Source organism: Columba livia, chromosome 19 (genome assembly GCF_036013475.1).
Source record: "Columba livia isolate bColLiv1 breed racing homer chromosome 19, bColLiv1.pat.W.v2, whole genome shotgun sequence".
NCBI lineage: Eukaryota > Metazoa > Chordata > Aves > Columbiformes > Columbidae > Columba > Columba livia.
The window spans coordinates 8,741,917-8,761,834 of record NC_088620.1 but is presented as its reverse complement, the minus strand read 5'-3'; the positions used below and the strand labels follow the sequence as shown (position 1 = coordinate 8,761,834).

The 19,918-nt window shown below is 50.5% G+C and overlaps 2 protein-coding genes across 21 annotated transcripts in view; both read left to right on the top strand.

Annotated features, from left to right (window-relative positions):
• Positions 1-9,082, top strand: part of CACNA1B (calcium voltage-gated channel subunit alpha1 B) — a 277,816-nt gene extending 268,734 nt beyond the window's left edge. For 14 of the 16 annotated variants that reach the window (XM_065035985.1, XM_065035997.1, XM_065036000.1 and 11 more), the window contains one exon: positions 1,453-5,374. In XM_065035985.1, the coding sequence (XP_064892057.1) occupies positions 1,453-1,989 (537 nt within the window). In that variant the 3' untranslated portion in view covers positions 1,990-5,374. Of the gene's footprint in view, positions 1-1,452; positions 5,375-8,543 lie in introns of those variants that run through there. The other 2 variants (XM_065035994.1, XM_065035995.1) reach the window with 2 other exon arrangements.
• Positions 9,083-10,048: 966 nt separating this feature from the next.
• Positions 10,049-19,918, top strand: part of LOC106146053 (collagen alpha-1(I) chain-like) — a 70,595-nt gene continuing 60,725 nt past the window's right edge. For all 5 annotated transcript variants that reach the window (XM_065035979.1, XM_065035978.1, XM_065035977.1 and 2 more), the window contains exon 1: positions 10,049-10,201. In XM_065035979.1, coding sequence (XP_064892051.1) covers positions 10,099-10,201 — 103 coding nt within the window. In that variant the 5' untranslated portion in view covers positions 10,049-10,098. The remainder of the gene's footprint in view (positions 10,202-19,918) is intronic.

The following is a 19,918-nucleotide window of genomic DNA, read 5'->3' as shown; positions in this document are numbered from 1 at the left end:
ACATCCAAGACAGGGATGCACGTGTCACTTGGTGACTCTTTAGCAGCCACCTGTAGAGTGAGGGACCCCACTGCCAAGGACACCCTTGCTCCCCGTTCAAGCAGAGCAGCCAGGGAGATAGGACTATGGGTCTAGAGCAGTAAGGCTGAAATGTGGGGGAAACAGAGAAAGGAGAGGGTGAAAATGAAAGAAGAGAAAGGCCAAGTCTTGCTTTCCAGGCTGTGAAAGATGGGAGGTGTTGGCCCAGCAGCAAATGCCACATCGGTCCCTGATGCTTGCAGAGCGGCGGCTGCAGTGAGGGACACCCCCACTGCTCCCCAGAAAACACGGGGTTTGCATCTTCTTCTGATAGATAGGACACGGCTCATGGCAACTGCTGCTGAAATAGCCTCTGCACCCAGCACTGCCCAGCTTATCCTCAAAGCTCTGCTGGAAAATCCCAGCAGAACAGCACAAGCGTTGACTGACAGCCCAACATGCAACAACCTGATGGTTTTTATAGGAAGGAAGAGCCGCTCTTTAAAGATTGCAGGTCTGACCTCAAAATGTTAGGTCATGAAAGGCTGAGGGCTTTTTAAAACACACTCACAGGGCTATTCATCTGCTGCCCTGGGAGAATGGAAACAGAAATGCCAAAACAAGGGCCTGTCCCTCTCACTCACGGCATTTTTTAATTTGCTGTAGCTTAGCTCACTCCCACATGTTTCTATTAGTAACTCTGGAAGCTGCCAGACTTCTATAACATTCAAAAATCCAATGTCTGATATTAAAGAGAAAGTAAACAATTTTTCTTTAAGGAGCCCTCTTGTTAAAGCACACCCAAAAAGCTTGTGTTTGTTGTTTTTTTTTTTCCAGAAAGTGCCTATTTAATTAAAATACATTTCATTCCCCAAAACTATCAAAAAATAGTCTGCCCCAAATCCTCCTTCCACATAACCCAGTTTTGACCACAAAGATGCTCCCCAACATCAGCATTCACAACCATCGGGTGAAGTTCTGCAAAAATCCCCCCCAAAGCCAAGAGTACCGTTTTGCAAAATTGTATTTGCAAAACAATAAAAGAAACCCAAAACATACTGTATGCTTTTGAGCTGCTCCCGCCTAGTTCAGGTAAGGCGCATGTCGAGCCCATGTATGGTGTGGATGCCTTTCCTCCGGACAGTGTCCCCTTCTGTTGGAGTCCTACCGATTCTCTGATCGTTTCTGTTCTTATCTACTGCTTGCAGAACTTTAGTTCTCCAGCTCTTTACATCTCGTGTTGGATGATTTCTCAAGAACCTCCTCCCCCTAACTGTGCTTGTCTAAACTCTCTCTTTTTTGCTTTTCTTTCCTCTTGTGACTTGTCTCTCCCTCTTGTTGCTTCTCCTTCTGTTTGATACCTGCCTGCCTTTGTGTTTGTCTGGTGTTTCCCTTTTTTATTTTTTGATTTGCTTTGTTCCAATTTTTATGTAGGGCAGTGGTTCAGTTAATGGGAGCCCCTTGCTGTCGACATCTGGTGCTAGTACCCCATGCCGGGGCCGGAGGCAGCTCCCACAGACTCCACTGACCCCCCGCCCCAGCATCACTTACAAGACCGCTAACTCCTCGCCCGTGCACTTCACCAGTTTCCAAACCGGCCTCCCCACTTTCTCCCCGGGACGTCTGAGCCGTGGTTTATCCGAGCACAACGCGCTGCTGCGGGGGGACCAGCAGCCCACCCCGCCAGCGGTGGCCCGCATCGGCTCCGACCCCTACCTGGGCCACCGCGATGACGGTGACAGCCCCTACCGCGCCGTGCCAGAGGACACGCTCACCTTCGAGGAGGCGGTGGCCACCAACTCGGGACGCTCCTCAAGGACTTCTTACGTCTCCTCCTTGACCTCCCAGTCTCACCAGATCCGCAGGGTGCCCAACGGGTACCACTACACGCTGGGGCTCAACGCGGGCTCCGGGACTGGCACCAGAGGACGTAGCTACTACCACGAAGCCGACGAGGATGACTGGTGCTAGCGGCGTGGCGGAGCCCCTCGAGGTGTGCGCGTTTAAAATCGATGAGTTTTATCATCTGGAAGGCTGCGTGCTCCCACGCGCGCCGTGCCCGGGGCCGGACGGACCCGCGGGGCAGCCCCCGATGCGAGAACTGCTCTGCCTCCGCTCCGGAGACGCTCCTGCAGCCCTTTTCTTTATTTTTCCCCTTTTCTTTTTCTTTTTTCTTTTTATTTTTCACTAGACAAACGGAGGAAGAAGGCTCCCTCCTTAGGGGGAGGGCAGCGGAGGGAGCGCATCTCTCTCCCCTCGCCCGCCTCCCGACTGCCTTGTCTAGTTCAACGACACCAGATGCCAAATCCGCGACTCATGCGAGAAGAGCGGTCCTGACCTTTGACGGCGGAAAAAAAAACAGTCTGTCGATCCTTTTCGCAGTTTTTGTTGGGCTATTTCTTAATTAATTTATTATTCTATTATTTTTTCCCCGGTCAGGGTGGGAGTCGGGGGTTGCAAACACGCACGAACAAAGATCGCATCCGCGTTTTATCTCCTTCACCGCTAAGAGGAAAGAGAGGTACCCAAGAAACTGGAAGAGGAGAAACACAAACCAGAACAAAGGACGGTCCCTCGGGACTTGATGTTCAGCCCCAGCAAAGCTTTTCGGCACAGCCAGGGACCCGTCTCCGCGCTGACCGAGGGCTCCGGCAGCCGGGACTCGGCTCGGACGCCGCTGCCGTGTTGAATCTGTTTTATTTAACTCACCACCACGTCGGGTCCTTCCCACTGACACACAATGAAGCCACAAGAGAGCTACTTTGTAAGGACTGTTTCCTTGCTGCTGAGACTTTTCTTTCTGTCCCCTCTCTCCTGTCGACCACCACACGCCCCTCACTGTTTTGTCTTGTTTACAATATAAGCTTGATTTAGCAAAAAACAACGAAAAAATGAAAAAAAAAATCCAGAAAAGAAAAAAAGGCGGAAAAAGTGTAGGGGTGAGAAGAGGAAATGTTATTGGTTTTATATCAAGCTATTAGATAGAACTTTAACTTTTCATTGTGTGCATTTTTGTAAATTGTACAGTAAAAAAAAAAAAATAAGAAAAAAAAAAGAAAAAAAATACTCTTTATGTAGAGAATTAGTCCAATTGTCATTCCAGGTCCCACCGTTTCTACCGAATGCTCCAGTTGTTCACTACTAAGTGCCTAACCTTTGAAATCTTTCACAGCGACGATGTGACCTCTCGCTTCGACGCATCAGAGCGCGGGGAGGGCGGGAGGAGCGGGGGGAGCCGCAGGTTCCGCGGGACACGCAGCAGCCCACGTCGCGTTACTGGACGGTGTATTCGAGTACCAGGCTGGAAGCTGACAGGGGGGAAGACGCACGTGCTTTGGGCTTGGTTTGGGTTTTGTTGGCCTTTTATTTTTCTCTTTAATATATCTGTTAACTGATGGGAGGGGAGCGACTGCAGCAAACAAAACCGGCCTTTTCTCATTGAGTAGCATTGGAGATGCAGGTGGAAAAGGAGAGAGATGCTCTGGCAGGAGCAGCAGTGTCGCTCGTGCTGTGGGGCTGCGAGAGCTCTGGCCGCGCTCCACGGTGCATCATTTGTGCTGAGAGCAGTCGGGGAGAGTCTTATTTTTATGGCCCGCTAAGAGAAGGTTATGAAGAAAGATAATAATACTAAGCAAAACCTCTAATTCTGATTCTCAGGGATGAGATTTCTGTGTTCTTGCAATGACTCTTGTGTTGGATGATTTCTTTAATTTGGGGCGCAGGGTGGCCGGAGGATACGGCGTACACTGATAAAAGGTTAAGGGTGGGATGTGCCGGATGAGCCCATCACTAAAAATGCTGATAGGAAAGAGAAGAGGGTTGGATGGATTCATTTTTAGAGCCCCAGAACTGTGACAGTTCCCGAGGAGAAGCCTGAGGATGGGCAGAGATCCTGCTGGACCCCGGGGACGTGCTTTGTCACTGGGGTGGTTGGAGGGTATTGGATGCTGCCGAAACGCTCAGGAGGTCTCTTGTGGTCTCAGCAAAAGTCTTTCAGCCTTGGGCAGAGAACAAGCTGCTCCAGGGTGGTTCTTCACGTCTCCTGTAGCTCTTCTGTTTGAGGAAATTCAACCTGGTTTTGTTTCTTTCTGTGTTTTAGGGTTGTTTTTTTTTTTGTTCTGTTACTTACTAATAATCTCTGGCCAATCTCATCCCTGGATTCTGCTAAAGGAAAAACCTCGTGTCTCTATCTTTGTCTCTGTATTTCTGTGCACTTTGAATAAAGGGAGTGTGGTGGGCAGAGATCCGCCATGGGTAACGGCTGTGATTTGCAACCAGAGGGCTATGCAACCAGACGACACGTTCGGAAACACATCCCAAAAACAGGCAGAAAGACCTTCATCCATCCTGTAGCTTTATCTGCTGGATTTCCCTGTTTCAGGCGTCAGCACGATTGTGACCAAACGTTTTCTACGTTTTCCTTACCTGAAGGCACAAACACGTTATTTGAGATTTTAAAGAAAACATTGCCATTTTAGTCCAGGCAGGGGAGGGAAGACGCGATCTCTGGCAGCGCACGCAGACATTGTACCCACAGTAGAAAGCAAAACAGACGTCTTTCTGTCCTGAAGAATTTTGGCTTTTCCCCACTCTGATTTCCCTTTCCTGTCCCATTTCAGATCCCCAAACCCCTCGTCCCACACTAACACACTGTCGGGAAGCGATGGCCAAACAGTGGCCACACGGTGGCCTTGGGCCACTCCATTTTTTAGGCAGGACATGAAGAAGAATCTCAAGTTGTTTAACCCTTCACTCGCCTCGTAGGGCTCAATGACAGTGACAGACAAGCCTGACCACAATTGTTCATAACCCTTTTCCCACCTTTTTTTACAGCCTCTCTGCTGTCTCTTCAATGCATACATGATATTTCCAAGAACCCTCATAGTGAGTTGCCAAACTTGAATTGCACCGATCAGTTTTCTGCATCCAGAACCAGTCTCGTAGTGGCTGTACTTTGACTAAGTAATGTTTGCATGTAAAATATATACATATATACATATATATAAAAAGTATGTGCATGGAAAATGTTTATCTTCGTACTTTTTTGATACAATGTATTCATCAGTTGTTAATTTTTAATTATATTTGATATAAATTGGGGGTTTGTTGCAAAACTTTATATTTAAAAAAACAGTGTTAAAAATGATAAAAGTTCCAACCATGCAACACAAGCGGAACTTTACCCAAAAAAAAGGGGGGAAAGATAAAACAAAAGGTTCTGTGATTGCATAGTTTGCTGCCTGAATAATATTTATCAGCCAAACTTTGAACTCTGCAGTTGTTTCTACAATTACATTTTGTATGAAGCAAAGTCCTTGAATTAAAATAAAAACTTAGCAAAAAAAAAACCAAACAACCCTTAGCAATTCAGAGCTGGTGTGTGCAGTGTGCCTAGTGACCGGGAGTGCAGCCTGTGGCTAGTGGAGAGTCATGGGGGGCAACCTGGCTCGAGCGCCACGCTGAGCGCTGGCCCCTGCGATCCGGTGTAAAACCGGGTTTAGCTAAGCCTGAGTCAGGATGCTGTAAGAAATTGGCCGTGTCTGTTGGTTTCTTTTGTGCGTGAGGTGTTGATTCCTGGAGCCGAACAGGCAGCAAAGTCATGTCATTTAGGTTGAGGGTTACAAAACATCCCAGCAGTGATTGATTCCTTCTGAGTTTTTAGCAAAGGGATGTTAGGCTAACGGTTGGACTCGATCTTAAAGGTCTTGTCCAACCAAAATGATTCTGTGATTCTCATGTTGATGTGCAAAAATATTTAGGACGCAGCTCCCTTTAGCATTAACCCTTATTAAACCTTAAACCTACTCCCAGCAAGTGTTGCTGGTGTTACCTCAGGCACGAGCGTGGAAATCGGTGCCATGTGGGGTTGGTTTGGTGTCAGGAGTCTGGCACGTGTCCAGGGTGTGATATTGTACTTGTAGATAATAATAATAATAATAACAACAATAATAATACTTGCTGAGTGTACCTTGAAGTTCTTACTCCCAAGGCTTGCACTGAGCAGAAGAAAAACCCAAAGTCTGTTGGTACACAAGGCAGGAACCTTTGATATCTTTGGATAACTGGAGAATCACCTTCATCCCCTACCAAGGTGAAAAATGCACTGCATGCATCTCCTTCATTGGGGCGTGGTGTTGTGACACTTCTGGTAACATCAAGGAGTCTCCAAAAAGTTATTCAACTCTTCTTCTATTTTGTTGCATCATGTCTGTGATGAGACCATCCAAGGTCCCACCTAAGGTTTGGGTATTGTGGGAAATGCGGTACATTCAAAGAAAAGGTCTTTCACCCTCCTGATCACCAGTTCAGGCTGTAGCATGTGAAGATAATTATTTTGCTTGAGGTCACACAGCAAATTGTTGGCAAAATTTGGAGCAGAATAACTTCTCTTGGCTTGCAGGCTGTACAGGGTTTGGGTTTCTTTGGTTTCTTGAGTGGGACAACCCTGGAGCATAACGGAGAAGACTAAGATTTTTGTTGAAACGTTAAGATATCCCAAACAAACAGGACGAAGGGAGATTTCTGAATGTGTCTGAGCAGCATACAGGGAAAGGTTTGGAAAATAGTGCAAGGTTTGTGAATCAGTGTGCATCCCGACTCCAGCAGCGCCGAGTCCGCTCCACCGCGCCTCCGCGGAGCTGGAACCTGCCTGGAACACCAGATGAGTGACATCTCCCCTCCAGATGTGTGTCACAGAGCAGCTCCAGAACCAGCGTACAATCCCAGCTGTGTTTTCAAATCCTAAAAGCCTTTCAGGGAATTTCTCTTCTCTCTTCTTTTCTCTTCTCTTCTCTTCTCTTCTCTTCTCTTCTCTTCTCTTCTCTTCTCTTCTCTTCTCTTCTCTTCTCTTCTCTTCTCTTCTCTTCTCTTCTCTTCTCTTCTCTTCTCTTCTCTTCTCTTCTCTTCTCTCCTCTCCTCTCCTCTCCTCTCCTCTCCTCTCCTCTCCTCTCCTCTCCTCTCCTCTCCTCTCCTCTCCTCTCCTCTCCTCTCCTCTCCTCTCCTCTCCTCTCCTCTCCTCTCCTCTCCTCTCCTCTCCCTTCTCTTCTCCCCTTTCTCTTCCCCCCCTTCTCTTCCCCCTTCTCTTCTTTTTCCCTCTCCTTTCCTCTTTCTTCCCTTCATCTTCTCCTCCCCTCTCTTTGTATTTCTCCTTATTTCAGTTGTATTCTTCCCATCCTTTGCTTTTGAGTTCAGCTGAACTTTACAAAACAGCTCCGTTTTTGTACCTCGTCCCCAGCACGTCTCGTTTCTCATGTCGGGTGTCACACTGTCCCTGTGAAGCTGCCGGGAGCGGGTTTGCACGGGGTCTCTGCCCCGCAGGGACACATCTTGCTGGCACAGACTGCTCCATCTCTGCTCCACACATCCCCATGGATAAATCTGGGCTTGGGATCACTATTTCTACATACGACACCCCCACACCTCAGTTTACCATTAGGGGGTAGCATTTTCAGGCTTTTTCTACATTCTAGGGAAACCAAAAAAAACAACTGGATAAAGGCTGATACATCTCCCCTGGTCAATTTTTGAGAGTTATTCCCTGAAATATTTGCCTTAGGATGCAGAAAACTTGGGGCGAGACACTGAATACACCTGAGTTTGAGCAGTGCAGGTAACTTGACTTTTTGTACTCCCAGCATCATCTGGCTGATTCCCCGTTCCAGCCACATTTGCAGAGGGTGCCTGTAGATTCCTGCGTGCCCTCCGAACTGATTAATTACCTGTCCCGGTGGAATTCATCCCTTTTGATCAGCCCTAAGCAGATCTCCTGGTATTTCTAGGGCTGAGGAAAGCACTGTTTTCAGAAAGCACCATAACGAGCCTCAGCTCAACACTGTCCCTCAGCTCATTGCAAAGTATTTCACAGAAGAGGCTGGTTTTGCATCTTCATGTGATTAAAAACAAATAAACCGAGACACCTCAAGGAGACTGAATTGCTCAGGGTCACCCCGCAAGTGAGCGCAGAAGCAAGGACAAGGTCTCCTGAGCTCCTGCAGGTTATTCTGTCTCTGTGTTTTAAACCACTGATGTGTGCATGATTGTTTTTTTACATTTACAGGCTGCTAGTGGGGTGTTAGCGGGGTGACACCAGGATTTTGGCATCACACTAGCAGACGCATTGGTTCGCTGGAGGGAATTCAAAGCAAAGAGCAATGATAAAAAATGCCGAAAGGCCGGGGACCGATGGCGGTAGCTGTGAGGAGCTCTGTTGGTGATATAGAGGGGGCTCTGATAAGGCTCTGCAAATGTTTATGGGGGTGAAGTCTTGAGGCAAGTGAGTCAGCACGAAGGAGCTGCTGAGGCTGTTTGAGGTCTGAGCAAACTGATGGAAACACCGCAACGGAGCCTTTTGCCCACGGGGAGAGCATGGGACCTGCTGGTGCAGCAGAGCTGCGTTAACTCAAAGAAAACAGTGTCTATAACCATAGTTTATTCATTTTATCCTCATCTCCACTTTCTGTCACTGCTCTGAAACAGAATATCCCAGTTTTGCCTGTGTCTTTTTATAATTTCTCTGTTTCTGGCAGCATTTCGTCTGCCCAGCACGGCGCAAGCAGAGGAGGAAGAGTCGTCACGATCCTTGCCCAGCTGCTCCCGCACAAAAACCTGAAATACCATAGGGATGTAAAGCCCCATTTTCTCTCAGAAGGCTGCAGAAGGGAGTGAATGCGCTTGTGTTACTGGATCCAGCAAAGTGACAGTGCATTTAAAAAGGTGATGAGCTGAGCCAACAGGACTGTGGCAGAGTAAATGCCTTCTGCAAGGTTTTATTTCTCCTCGTGGAGCAGAAAGCATTTTAAAGACCTGGTTCTGCAGGTGGCCCACCTAAGCCACTGGTCCTGCGGTGGGATGGTGGGATGTGGAAGGAGCGGAGGGCAGAGTTTCTGCGTGTCCCACAGCACAGACCGGCTGCAGGACAGAGCCCCGAGATGGAACAGATGTGCTGCTGGGACAGATGGGGACAGCCGTGGAAATCAATGGGATTTAGCAACACCTGAGAAGGGAAAGCCGAGCCCGTGTCATGTGTTCTTGACAAATAAAGTCCTCTACACAGCAAAGCAAATGACTCCTGAGCGTGTCTGACCTTCATTTCCCTGATAAGCTGAGTTGGTGCATGGCAGGGGAAGGGGCAGAGAGGGGGGACCTGGTGAGATTTAACCCCTGTAATGCCAAGAAGGGGGTGAACTGTCCCAGGGTCTGGGTGAGGAGAGTGGGGATTAAACCCAGATGACTAGGAGAGCTGGGGTCCCTCCCTCACCCCAAAACGCCAGTTGGGAGGCTGATCTGTTCCCATCACCCTGTGGACACAGGGTCAGGCACCCCACTGGGAGAAGCAGCGAGCTGGGACACATCTTGGGGGGCAAAGCACCCAAAACAAAACACTTGCAGCAACTTTTATTTGTGAGGGATGCACGTCTCCTTTACCTATTACCTACGGAGGTGAAACCAGCACATGATGGGGGGGTCATTAACCCTGCAGCCCCTGGTTTAGGTACAGGCATGTGTCTGTGTTACCCCCTGCTGCTCTGCACACATAGAAACATAGTGGTTGGAAAAGACCTTCAAGAGCACCGAGTCCAACCTTTAACCCACCCCTGGCACTGCCCCATGTCCCTGAGAACCTCATGTCCGTCTGTCCAACCCTCCAGGGATGGTGACTCCAGCACTGCCCTGGGCAGCCTGTTCCAATGCCCCACAGCCCTTTGGGGAAGAAATTGTTCCCCAGATCCAACCTCAATCTCCCGTGGTGCAACTTGAGGCCGCTTCCTCTTGTTCTATCACTTACAACTTGGAAGAAAAAAGCGATCCCCCCGGTTCCAACCTCCTTCCAGGCAGCTGCAGAGAGCGAGCGGCTCTCCCCTCAGCTCCTGTTCTCCAGGGCACGCCGGGGCAACCCCCGCTCCAAGCCCTGCGTTGGAAGCGCCTCTGATTCTGGGGAGGGGGGCAGAGGGGGACATTAACCCCTGCAGCACCGGGCCCGCAGGAGTGTGTGCCAACCCTCGCAGAGGTGCGTGTGGGGAAGGGGGCGGAGGGAAGGGGGTGTCCCCGGCGCGGGGCGGGGGCGGCGGGGCCGGGCGCACGATGCGCTGCGGGGCGCGGGCGCTGGCGCTGCTCTGCGCCCTGTCCCTGTGCCTGTGCCCGGCGGGGCTGGAGCTCCCCGAGCCGGGCTCGGGGCTGCACGCAGGTAGGAACGCACCGGGGCGGGGGGGGGGCGGTCACGCTATCCCCCCCCCATGCATGCGGTCGGTGGGGGCATGGCGGCGGTCCCGGTGCTGGGCGCGGCGCTCCCCGCTAGGATGCACTGTCCGCCCGCTCTGCAGCCCCGCCGGTACCGGTGCCCCCGCAGCCGGGGCAATGCGGGGTGCGGTGGCGGTTCCCAGGGGGGGACACCTTGGGGCTCTGGCCGCGGGGCAGCCTCGCTTGTTTTGCGTACAGAAAGGCTCCCCCCCACACCCCCAACGGCATCCCCATGGGAGCGTTTGGCGGTGTTAGGAAGGTCTCTCTTTGGGGGGGGTCTTGGTGTGGTGTAAGGGTCTCGGTGGCAGGGGCACAGTGTCCCTCTCCCTGCACGAGCAGGGCAGTTGGGCTTGCCGGGGTTTGTGCATGGCTTCTCTGATGTGGAATAGAACATAATGAGCCACTGCTGGAGCTCTTGTACCTGGGGCACAGCAGCACCTCTCCATGTCCCTCATCTTTCCCTTCTATGGCTGATCACTGAGTCACCGTCTTGAAACTTTTCATGAAACTTTAGGGAACGTTGAGTCCTGTCCCTCCCGGTGGCTGGAGCCCCTGAGCAGCTCCCACCTGCGACGGACAGAATGGGGTTTGGGCCCCTCACGCTATAAAATGAGGCGCAGAACTGGTTTGTCTTACAAAAACTTCAAGCAATCAGTTCCCAAAGCTCGGCATGTGGGTCTGGGACTTTTCACTGGAAAGTGTTGGGCTGTGTGGGGCATGGCAAATATGTTAATAAAGTGACTATAAAAAAGGACGTTTATTTTGAAGGAAGGCTGACTTGTTTCTAGGACACTCATTTCTGCATTCACCTTGTGCTAACATGTACAGGTCCCAGTCAGAGGTGGTGACCCCATGCCTCAGTTCACTGCACAAACCCCTGCCCAAAAACGTGTGTCTGAGTATGCCAGAGGGTTTGATACAGCCACATCGGTGGGAACGTGTTTCCGAGAGGGAAAGCATTGATGTATCTCAGTAGAGTTTAACTCCGCTTGGAAACGGCTGGAGCGCTGCAGTTCACAGCCTGGGAAACTGAGCTGGGAATCGCATTTCAGGGGCTGGAACTGGAGCAAAATCCAAGTAGGGATAAGGTGCAGGGGAACAGGGACTTGGGAGGTGGTAACTCCAGTGAGGGCCTGGGGGGGAGTGGAGCAGCAGAGAGGGGGCGTCTGCAGCCCAGTGTTTCTCTGGGCATAGAAGAGAAGAGCTGCAGGTGTCTCTTGGCTGCAGCAGCATTATGAAGCTTTATGTTTGTATGTTTTTATTCCCTTCGGGTCATGGAGCAGCCTTGAGGAGGGTTTGACCGGGCATCATCCAGGTGTGTGGCATTACCCATTGATCACTGCCCAGGCTGATAAAGGTCGTGACTTTGGGCAGGTTTTCAGGTTTTGTTGTAGAACCTGCTGGTGAATGGGGCACAGTCTTCCAGATATGTGAGTTTCTCAAACTTTGGTATAAAATAAGGCAGTTCTTTGGGGCTGAGGCTCTTACTTTTCACCCAGTCCCTACCAATGGTGCATTTCTTCTCTGAGGAAGGCCTGTGCAGCACAGCTGCAATCAATATCCTTAAGTAGATGGATGGGGAATGAGGAGCAGATGCTTGCAGAGCTTGACTGGCCATCCTGACCTTGGAGCTGGGCTTGGCTTTGCAAGCTGGAGCAGTGACCTGCGGTACTCGTGCAGCCGGGTGCTTTGCACACTGAGCCTGAGTCAAATGGAGAATAATTGAAACGGAGAGCGAGTGCCAGAGGAGAGCAGGTAATAACAGAGTTGGTGTCCAGAGCCGGTAGGACCTTGTTGAGGTTGTGTGTTCCCTCTGGTCCACGCAGAGGAGAGGGCACAGTGTGTGGCGTTTGTGGCACCTCAGGGTTGGAAGGAATTTAGGATCCATTTCTTAGATGGATCCACTAGGAAATGGGGATCCATTTCTTCTTTTTTGCTTGCTCAAGCTTGGTTGGAATTAGATGATTTGTTGGTGCCTCCTGTGCCTCTGCTTAGGTTGGTGCTTCTGCAGCATCCCTGTTGTGGGGCTGGCATCGTCTCCTCTCCCCTGTCTGGCTGGAACGCTGGTTCATGTGGCTCATGCTTGGGAGAGGCCAGTTTATAACTTCATAAGCCCCAGCTGGGGCTTTGGGTTGTAAAAGCAGGAGGTGAATCCGTCTGGGAGAGAAACTGGGCTGTCACCACTTACTGTGTTTGTAGCTGGTACCAAAGGATACTCGCTGATGATCTCGGGAGGGACGAGGGTGCCAGAAACAGGAGGGAACTGACTCTAGTGTGCAGGGAATGGGGATGCTCGGTGTCCTGTCCCCTATCAGTGCTGCTCCCTTGGAGCACACCCATAGCCTTTACAGCAAGTGATGTTTGCACTGGTTCAAACCTGTCCCTTGAGCCCTAATCCATGCATTCCCTGAAGCAGCAAACCGGCCTGGAAATGGTGGAGGGGTTGATTTTCAGGGGAGTATTTTAATGCAGCAGGTGGGAGCTGCGTGTAAGCTGGTGTGGGCAAGGCAAAGCCCCAAGTACCTCCTTCCCAAGGCTGAATTCTTCAATTTGCACCTTTTTTTTTTGTGCTTTGAGTTGTAACGATTCCTGAATGAGACCCCTGGCAGTGCTGTGGGTCTGTGCTGGTGGGGACTCAGTTGGAAGAGTGGCACTGACAATGTTCCTGTGATTTTTGGGGTGCTGGGGGGATGCACAAGCCCTGGCTGCTGCTGAGAGTTCCCCCTATTGTCCCGATGTGCTGGAACCAGTGGGAACAACATGGGTGTTGGGGCTTTGCTGAGCTCACCTTGCTGTTCAGGGGATGCTCTGGTTAAAGAAGAGGAGGAAATTGGGAAACTTCCTTGGTGTGGTGGGAATCCAGTTGCTTTGGGGCTCGTGGGAGCTGTTCTTTTCCCCATAAAGTGCAATAACTGCAATTGCAACCCAGCTCAACAAAACACAAACTCCCTAAACCAACCCAGAAAAATCCCGTCTGGGAACGTGACCCAAAAATAAACGCTCATGGACAATTTGCCATTAATTAAAGCTTAGAGTCGCCCAATTAAAATCTGCTTAATTAAGGGATAAGTGGCATCTGAAAATGTAACGCTTGGCTCCTGCAGATGGTATTTCTTGCTTGAGGGTTGGTGAAAGTGGTCTGTGAGTAAATTATCCTCCCAGAGGTCTGGTGCTCTGAAATGCCCAATACAGTGTTGCACAGCAAGGATCTGGTGTCTTATGCTATTGTGTGCCTGCAATTATGACGTGCACAAGGATTTTGCAAACTAAACATTTAACCCACTGTAAATACGCAAAATCACACAGGATAACCATGAGCCAGCACTGTGCCTTTGTGGCCAGGAAGGCCAATGGTACCTGGGGTGTATTACAAGGGGGGTGGTCAGTAGGTCAGAGAGGTTCTCCTTCCCCTCTACTCCACCCTGGTGAGACCCCATCTGGAATATTGTGTCCAGTTGTGGCCCCTCAGTTCCAGCAGGACAGGGAACTGCTGGAGAGAGTCCAGCGCAGCCACCAAGATGCTGAAGGGAGTGGAGCGTCTCCCATGTGAGGAAAGGCTGAGGGAGTTGGGTCTCTTTAGTTTGGAGAAGAGGAGACTGAGGGGTGACCTTATTAATGCTTATAAATATATAAAGGGTGAGTGCCATGAGGATGGAGCCAGGCTCTTCTTGGTGGCAAACAATGATAGGACAAGGGGTAATGGGATCAAGCTGGAACACAAGAGGTTCCACAAAAATTTAAGAAGAAACTTCTTCATGGTGAGGGTGACAGAGCCTGGCCCAGGCTGCCCAGGGAGGTTGTGGAGTCTCCTTCCCTGGAGACATTCAAACCCGCCTGGACATGTTCCTGTGCGACCTCACCTAGGTGTTCCTGCTCCAGCAGGGGGATTGGACTAGATGATCTTTTGAGGTCCCTTCCAATCTCAGACATACTGTGATAAATTGCAATGCATCAGTACCGTTTGTGTATGTGCAGTAGAATATGTTTAATAGGATAGAAATCATGGTTTTGCGTGTGCAGGTGTATATATAAAATTTACAAAATTATGGTAGTCTTAACTAGTTTGCAAGTCAAATTGCTTGAAAATCTAGAAATAGCAGATTTGCATGCTTCATGTCATCTCTATTTGACCCTCCAGTGCACGCACATTACTATGGAGTCCTCAATTAGGTGATTAAATGGTATTATTTTTTTCCCCCCTCACACAACCTTAAATTGTGCATGGGAAGTGGTGTGACTGCAGAGGTCACTGCCTCTGTCCCCAGCTGTGCCACCTTCCCCTGTGCATGTTTGCCCCTGCGAAGGCAGAGAATGAATGATTAAAACTTCAGGGTTTGCAGGAGTTATAAGAGTCCCTAGACAGAGCTCGCCAGTATATTTTTACAACGCAGCTTTTATCTCAGAGGTCTTCTTAGCCAAGGTTTTCTGCACCAGAGGATGGAGGGGAGAGCCAGCCCAGGCTTGTTGTGCTGCGGGTGCATCCGACGGGGGCTGGAAGGATGGCCGTGGGGATGCTGCAGGGGGTGAGATGTCCAGCCAACGGGTCGGTCTGCTCTCTCTCAAAAAGAAGGCTCAAAACCTGGACAATTTGGTGTGGTGGTTTCTGCACCAGGCCTGACAGAGCACATCTGTTTTCCTACATGATGTGCAAGCTGTCCTGTCATAGCGGGAAGACTCAGAAGCTGGTTTGTTCCTAATGGGCTGCAGTGAACGATTGTCCTCGCAGCTGAAAAACTCACCCCCCACATCTGAAGTTTGCTGAGCATCAGTTTCCAGATGTTATCTGCTGGATAAAAGAGCCTTTTTCTGCCCTAAAATAATCCAGTTCCTTTGTCTGTGAATTGGGAGGAGGTGGGTAGAGGCAGGAGCCCTTGCTGCCTTCCCTTGGACACAAATGCCATCACTCAGGTCACTCATAACTTTTGGGGTTTTGGGTGTATCCCTGTTTGCACTGAACCCAATGCAGTTGGGTACCCACTCGTTTGGGTGCTTTGGGACCCCCAGCCTGCATGTGGCCCCAGTTTCTCCAGAGGAGAAGGCGCTGACCGGGGTTTGGGATGTGGCACGTGCTGCGTGTTTTCATGCTGCTGTCACCAAATGCCGCTTTCCCAAGGTGACGGGTGGCACACGATGCTTATGGCAAAGCTGTAAGGGACAGGGACGCTGGGGTGCAGAGACACTAGGTGGGTGTGCGCAGGCACAGAGCTGGTACCAATCCTAGTGCTGCCATATCCAGACAGCTGCTGTGATGTTTAACTTTGCTGAACTTGAGCTGTTTGCAATGAAAAGTCTTCCCGTTATATGTCTGCCTCATGCTGAATTATTTGAAATAATTCTGTCCGGCAGTTCCCAGGATCCCCGTCTTCAGCATGTATTTGTATTGCTGTAAGCTGGAGTGCAGACCTGAAGTTTGGCAGCATCCCCACAATAAATTCTTCCAGATTAGACCCAGTTATAAAATGTTAAAACGTTCCACGAGCAATGGGCCATGCGGAGCCTCATTTCCTAAAAATTCTCTCTCCCTGTTGATTATTAAGTGTCCACTCTGTGTGCCAGCAGGTCTGGACCATGCCATGGGCCTGCTCCCATGTCCCCACATATGCCACTATGCTGAGCACATAAGGACTGAGATTCAGCCAGGGATGCTTGCACTGCTTACACCTCTATTTTTTGCATGTGGTAGGTGGAAATCATTACATGTAAATTCCAGTGTGCTGGGTTTTCAAGGGTGGATGAGTGCCTTTCCTTAAGGGAAGATTTTTCTAGAGGAGAAGTGTAATGGATAGCCAGCATGCTGCAGGTTTATGATCATATAAACTTCTCCAGGGAGTTGAGCTGGATGATACAAGCATCACACCCGTGGAAAAATAAACAGTTTGCACTGGGCTGTGCGCTGTTACGCCCAACCCAGTGCCTGTCCTTGTCGAATTATTGACAGAAGCGCCGCTGCTCTCCCAGCCAAGCAGCTCCAGCTCCTGGTGCTCAAGCCCAGGCTAAGCCGGGCTGGTTTGAGGTTAGATTCCCGTGAGATGGAGGGGTTTGGGGCTGAGGACAGAGGGTTTGGTGTGAGAGGCAGCTGGGGGTGGCTGTTCCCACCCCTCGCCTCGGGCCAGGCTCCCAAAAGTCGCTCTGATTTCTTGCAGGGGCAGCCACCATCTGCTCCTGGTTGAGGTCCCGGCTGCGCTGCGGGGGCTGACGTAACATCGTTCCACCCTGGCCAAGGCAGCCAGAGCTCTTTGTGTATGTTCACTGTGTGCTATATATAAATATAACATCAATCTTGGCTCTCAGAAGCCTCGCAGTGATTGTGGGGCTGGTGCTAAGCCCCTGTGCTGGCTGTGGTGCCGCTGTCGGTAGCTGTGACTGGTTACGGCTCATCCCCTGAGGAGAGGAACTCGCTACCCGCATCCCTGTGGCATCTGGGATTGTTCCTTCCTCTGGGGCTTTGTTATCTTTGGGTCTCGTTTGGGAAGGACTGCTCGGGACTCCCTTTGGAGAGGTGGTGGGTACCAGGTGGCTCGTGGGGGCTTGGTCGTCATGGCCCTGGCTGGGTGCAGACTCAGGTTTGGCTCCGCAGGGTGTGAGGAGGGAGCCCTCTTCCTCAGGGGTGCTCTGGCATCTCGTAGGGTCCATGCAGGTGTTGCAGCTCTTGCCCAGGCAGGGAAAGGCTCTCCCCCTGCTCCTACCTGTCAGCCCAGCAGCATTTCAGGGCACAGACATGAGCACAGAAACCTCATTTCCTTCAGCTAAAGAGAGAGCGGAGGGCTGTTCACCCTGACCTGCCATCGCACAGCAAGATCATTATTCCATTTTTGTGCTTTGCTCCCTATTTTTAAGCAGACCAGGCTGGCCAGGCAGGGTCTGTCCCCTTCTGTGACATTGCAGTGACCGTGGGAGAGCTCAGCCAAGTATCCTTGGCTCCACCAGCTGCATCCCAGGGTGTAGCGGTGCGGTGAGACCTGGTCCTGCCGGCACTGCCACGGGCTCTGCATGGCTGAGCAAACGGTGACGGTGGCAGAGGGAAGTGCTGCCTGGCTGCCAGCTGGTGGCAAAGAGACTCCTTGTCCCCACAGTCACTTCACTGTGCGAAAGCTTAATTCAACCTGCAGCCCCTGTGACGGAGCAGCCGTCTGAAAAACCATCAATTAAGAAAAAAACCTCTCTAAAACTTACACTCTCCTCCCCTGCCTTTCCTGCTCCATGAATTCAGGAGAGCAACACAGTGACAAAAATCAGCTTCTGTTTAGGGCATGTCAACCTTGACAGTGTGTCTCCATCCCACCATGATGGCAATTAGTGCAGCACTAATTACCCATGTGGAGTTTTGCCGAGCTTCCCCATCCCTCCCAGCAGTGTAATTCCTGCAGGTTAAAGGCCACCTCAGGTCACATCGGGCGTATCCCAGTGCCGTTGGGGACAAGGGTGCCCTGGCATGTAGCTCTTGGTGCTGAGAGGGACGGATGGACAGAGGGATGCAGCAGCCCCTCAACCTGTGTCCAGGAGTCTCTTTATTTCATCAGATTTGCCACAGCGGTTTCATAGACATGTTGCAGCAGCTCTGCAGGAAGGGGCACCAGGATTTGCTGCGATAAGGTGCATTTCTTTTCCCTAATTTGCTTTCCACCCAACCCCTGGTGCCCAGCATTTCTGGGAGGGATGAGGAGATGTGTTTGCTCTCTGGGAGCAATGTTGGCTCCAACGTGTCCCCATCCCTGGTACCCCCTGCACGTGTCCCTCTGGGATGCTGTGAGGTGTGGGTGCAGCATGGCCAATGCTGCTCATTCTGGGTGTTTAGCAGCCTGACCCCCTGTCCCCATCAAATCACAGAATCATAGAACAATCATAGAACATCCAGGCTGGAAGGGACCTCAAAAGATCATCCGCTCCAACATTTTGTGGGTAAGGGAGCCTGGATGAGATTGTTTAGCACCCTGTCCAATTGCACCTTGAAACTGGAAAGCACTGGGATGGGGTGGCCGTGACACAGAGCAGGGCTGTAGGGTGACACCAGACAGATGCTGCTTTTGCTCTCTCTCTAATGGCTCTGAGCTGAGATCTCTTTGCCAGACAAACTGTAGCCGGGCAGTAGATCATGTGCCATTAGCTCCTCACTTTCTCTCTTTTTTTAAATATATATATTTTTTTTTAAACCTGCTAGACATGATGTTTTGAAGAAGTGCTGTTATTCTGCTTGATTGCTCTGTTTTATGCTTATCTGTTCCCTCTCTCACCCCTGGGGGTGCCAGTGTTTGTGCTGCTGCAATTTCATCAGGGTGCTCTGGATCATAACAGAGAGAAGTGGGAATCGATGGGCTTGTGTGGAGCCGATCCCATAGCTGGGGGAGAATGCCGTGTTGCAGCGCGAGAGCTGAGGATGATGTGATTTCTCCTTGTAAGGTGTAAATCAGAAGAGATATTAGAAATAACCCCAGAAATGAAGACCATGAACTGTAGGATGAGGAAGGAGGGTGAGGAGAATTTATTGGCATATTCTCTGTGTACAGCACCATGCGAGACCCAGATCCAGTGTGTTTTGGGGTGCTTGTATGTCTCTATACTCAAAATTAAGTGTGTGTATATTCAAGATTGAGTGTGAGTTCATGCTACAGGTGAAGCATAGGTTTTCAGAGTGGAAGATGTGCATTTTACTATGACTACTGCTTTCCTGCTGCTGAACCTTTCTTTCTAAGCCCCATTTTCAACGGCAGCATCCACTGGGAGTGGGAAATGTTGGACTGGAGAGGCAGGTTAAACGAGTTGCCATCCAACGAAGGCATCTGCCGCACAGGGGTGAAACCTTCAGTTTGACAGCGTTGCGTTGTTAATACTTCCTGAAGTCCTTGAATAGACCAATTAACCAGCTGGGGTTTGCCTGTGGAAATGCTGCTCTGTGTTTTGGCAGGTGGCGATGTACCGGGGCTGAGTGAGATGTTCTGCAATGAAAGCCATTAAAAGGTCATTAGCGAAGCAGAGGGGTTTTGAAGTTGAATGAAGTTGAATCGCGTTTTCTGGCAGCGAGCTTTGCATGAGCAGATTTTAAACAACTCCTATGCTATTTTTTTTTTCCCTTTATTATTTCCTTACTAGAGTATTTGGAATGTTTTAACTTTAAGGGTGGCATACTGAAAGATTTGGGTGAGAGATGAGAGAAGAGACAGAGGACCCGGTCTTCATCGTGTGGATGGGTCCTCCTCACCCTGGCCAGTGAGTAGGGGATGTGGGGTGTGGAAGTTAAACTGAGCTGCAAAAGAAGAGGGAGAAAGAGAGAAAAACCAGTGGACACACACTCTGCACATAGATTTTGAGTAACTTAAAGAGCAGCTTTTTGGCCTGGTGGCTTTGCTCTTCTATATCATTTGCGAACTCCTGCCTGTGTCCAAGCAGCTCCTCGGTGCCTCGCCGGTGTTTTCCCCATGGATTCTCTACCAGAGGTTTAACCACAGCTGGCACCGCAGCACAGAGATGCTTTGTGGTGAGGCCGGCAGAGGTTTTGCAGGAGCTCGGTGGTTGCAATCAGCTGGCTGCAGGGTCTTGTGTTCTTCCAGGACAGGGTGGGTGGTGCATGGACCTTCATTCCCAGCAGCACATGAAGGGAATCATAGAATCAGATGATTTGATTTGGTTGCACAAAGACCGCGGTTCTGTCTTGTGGCCTCAGAGCGAA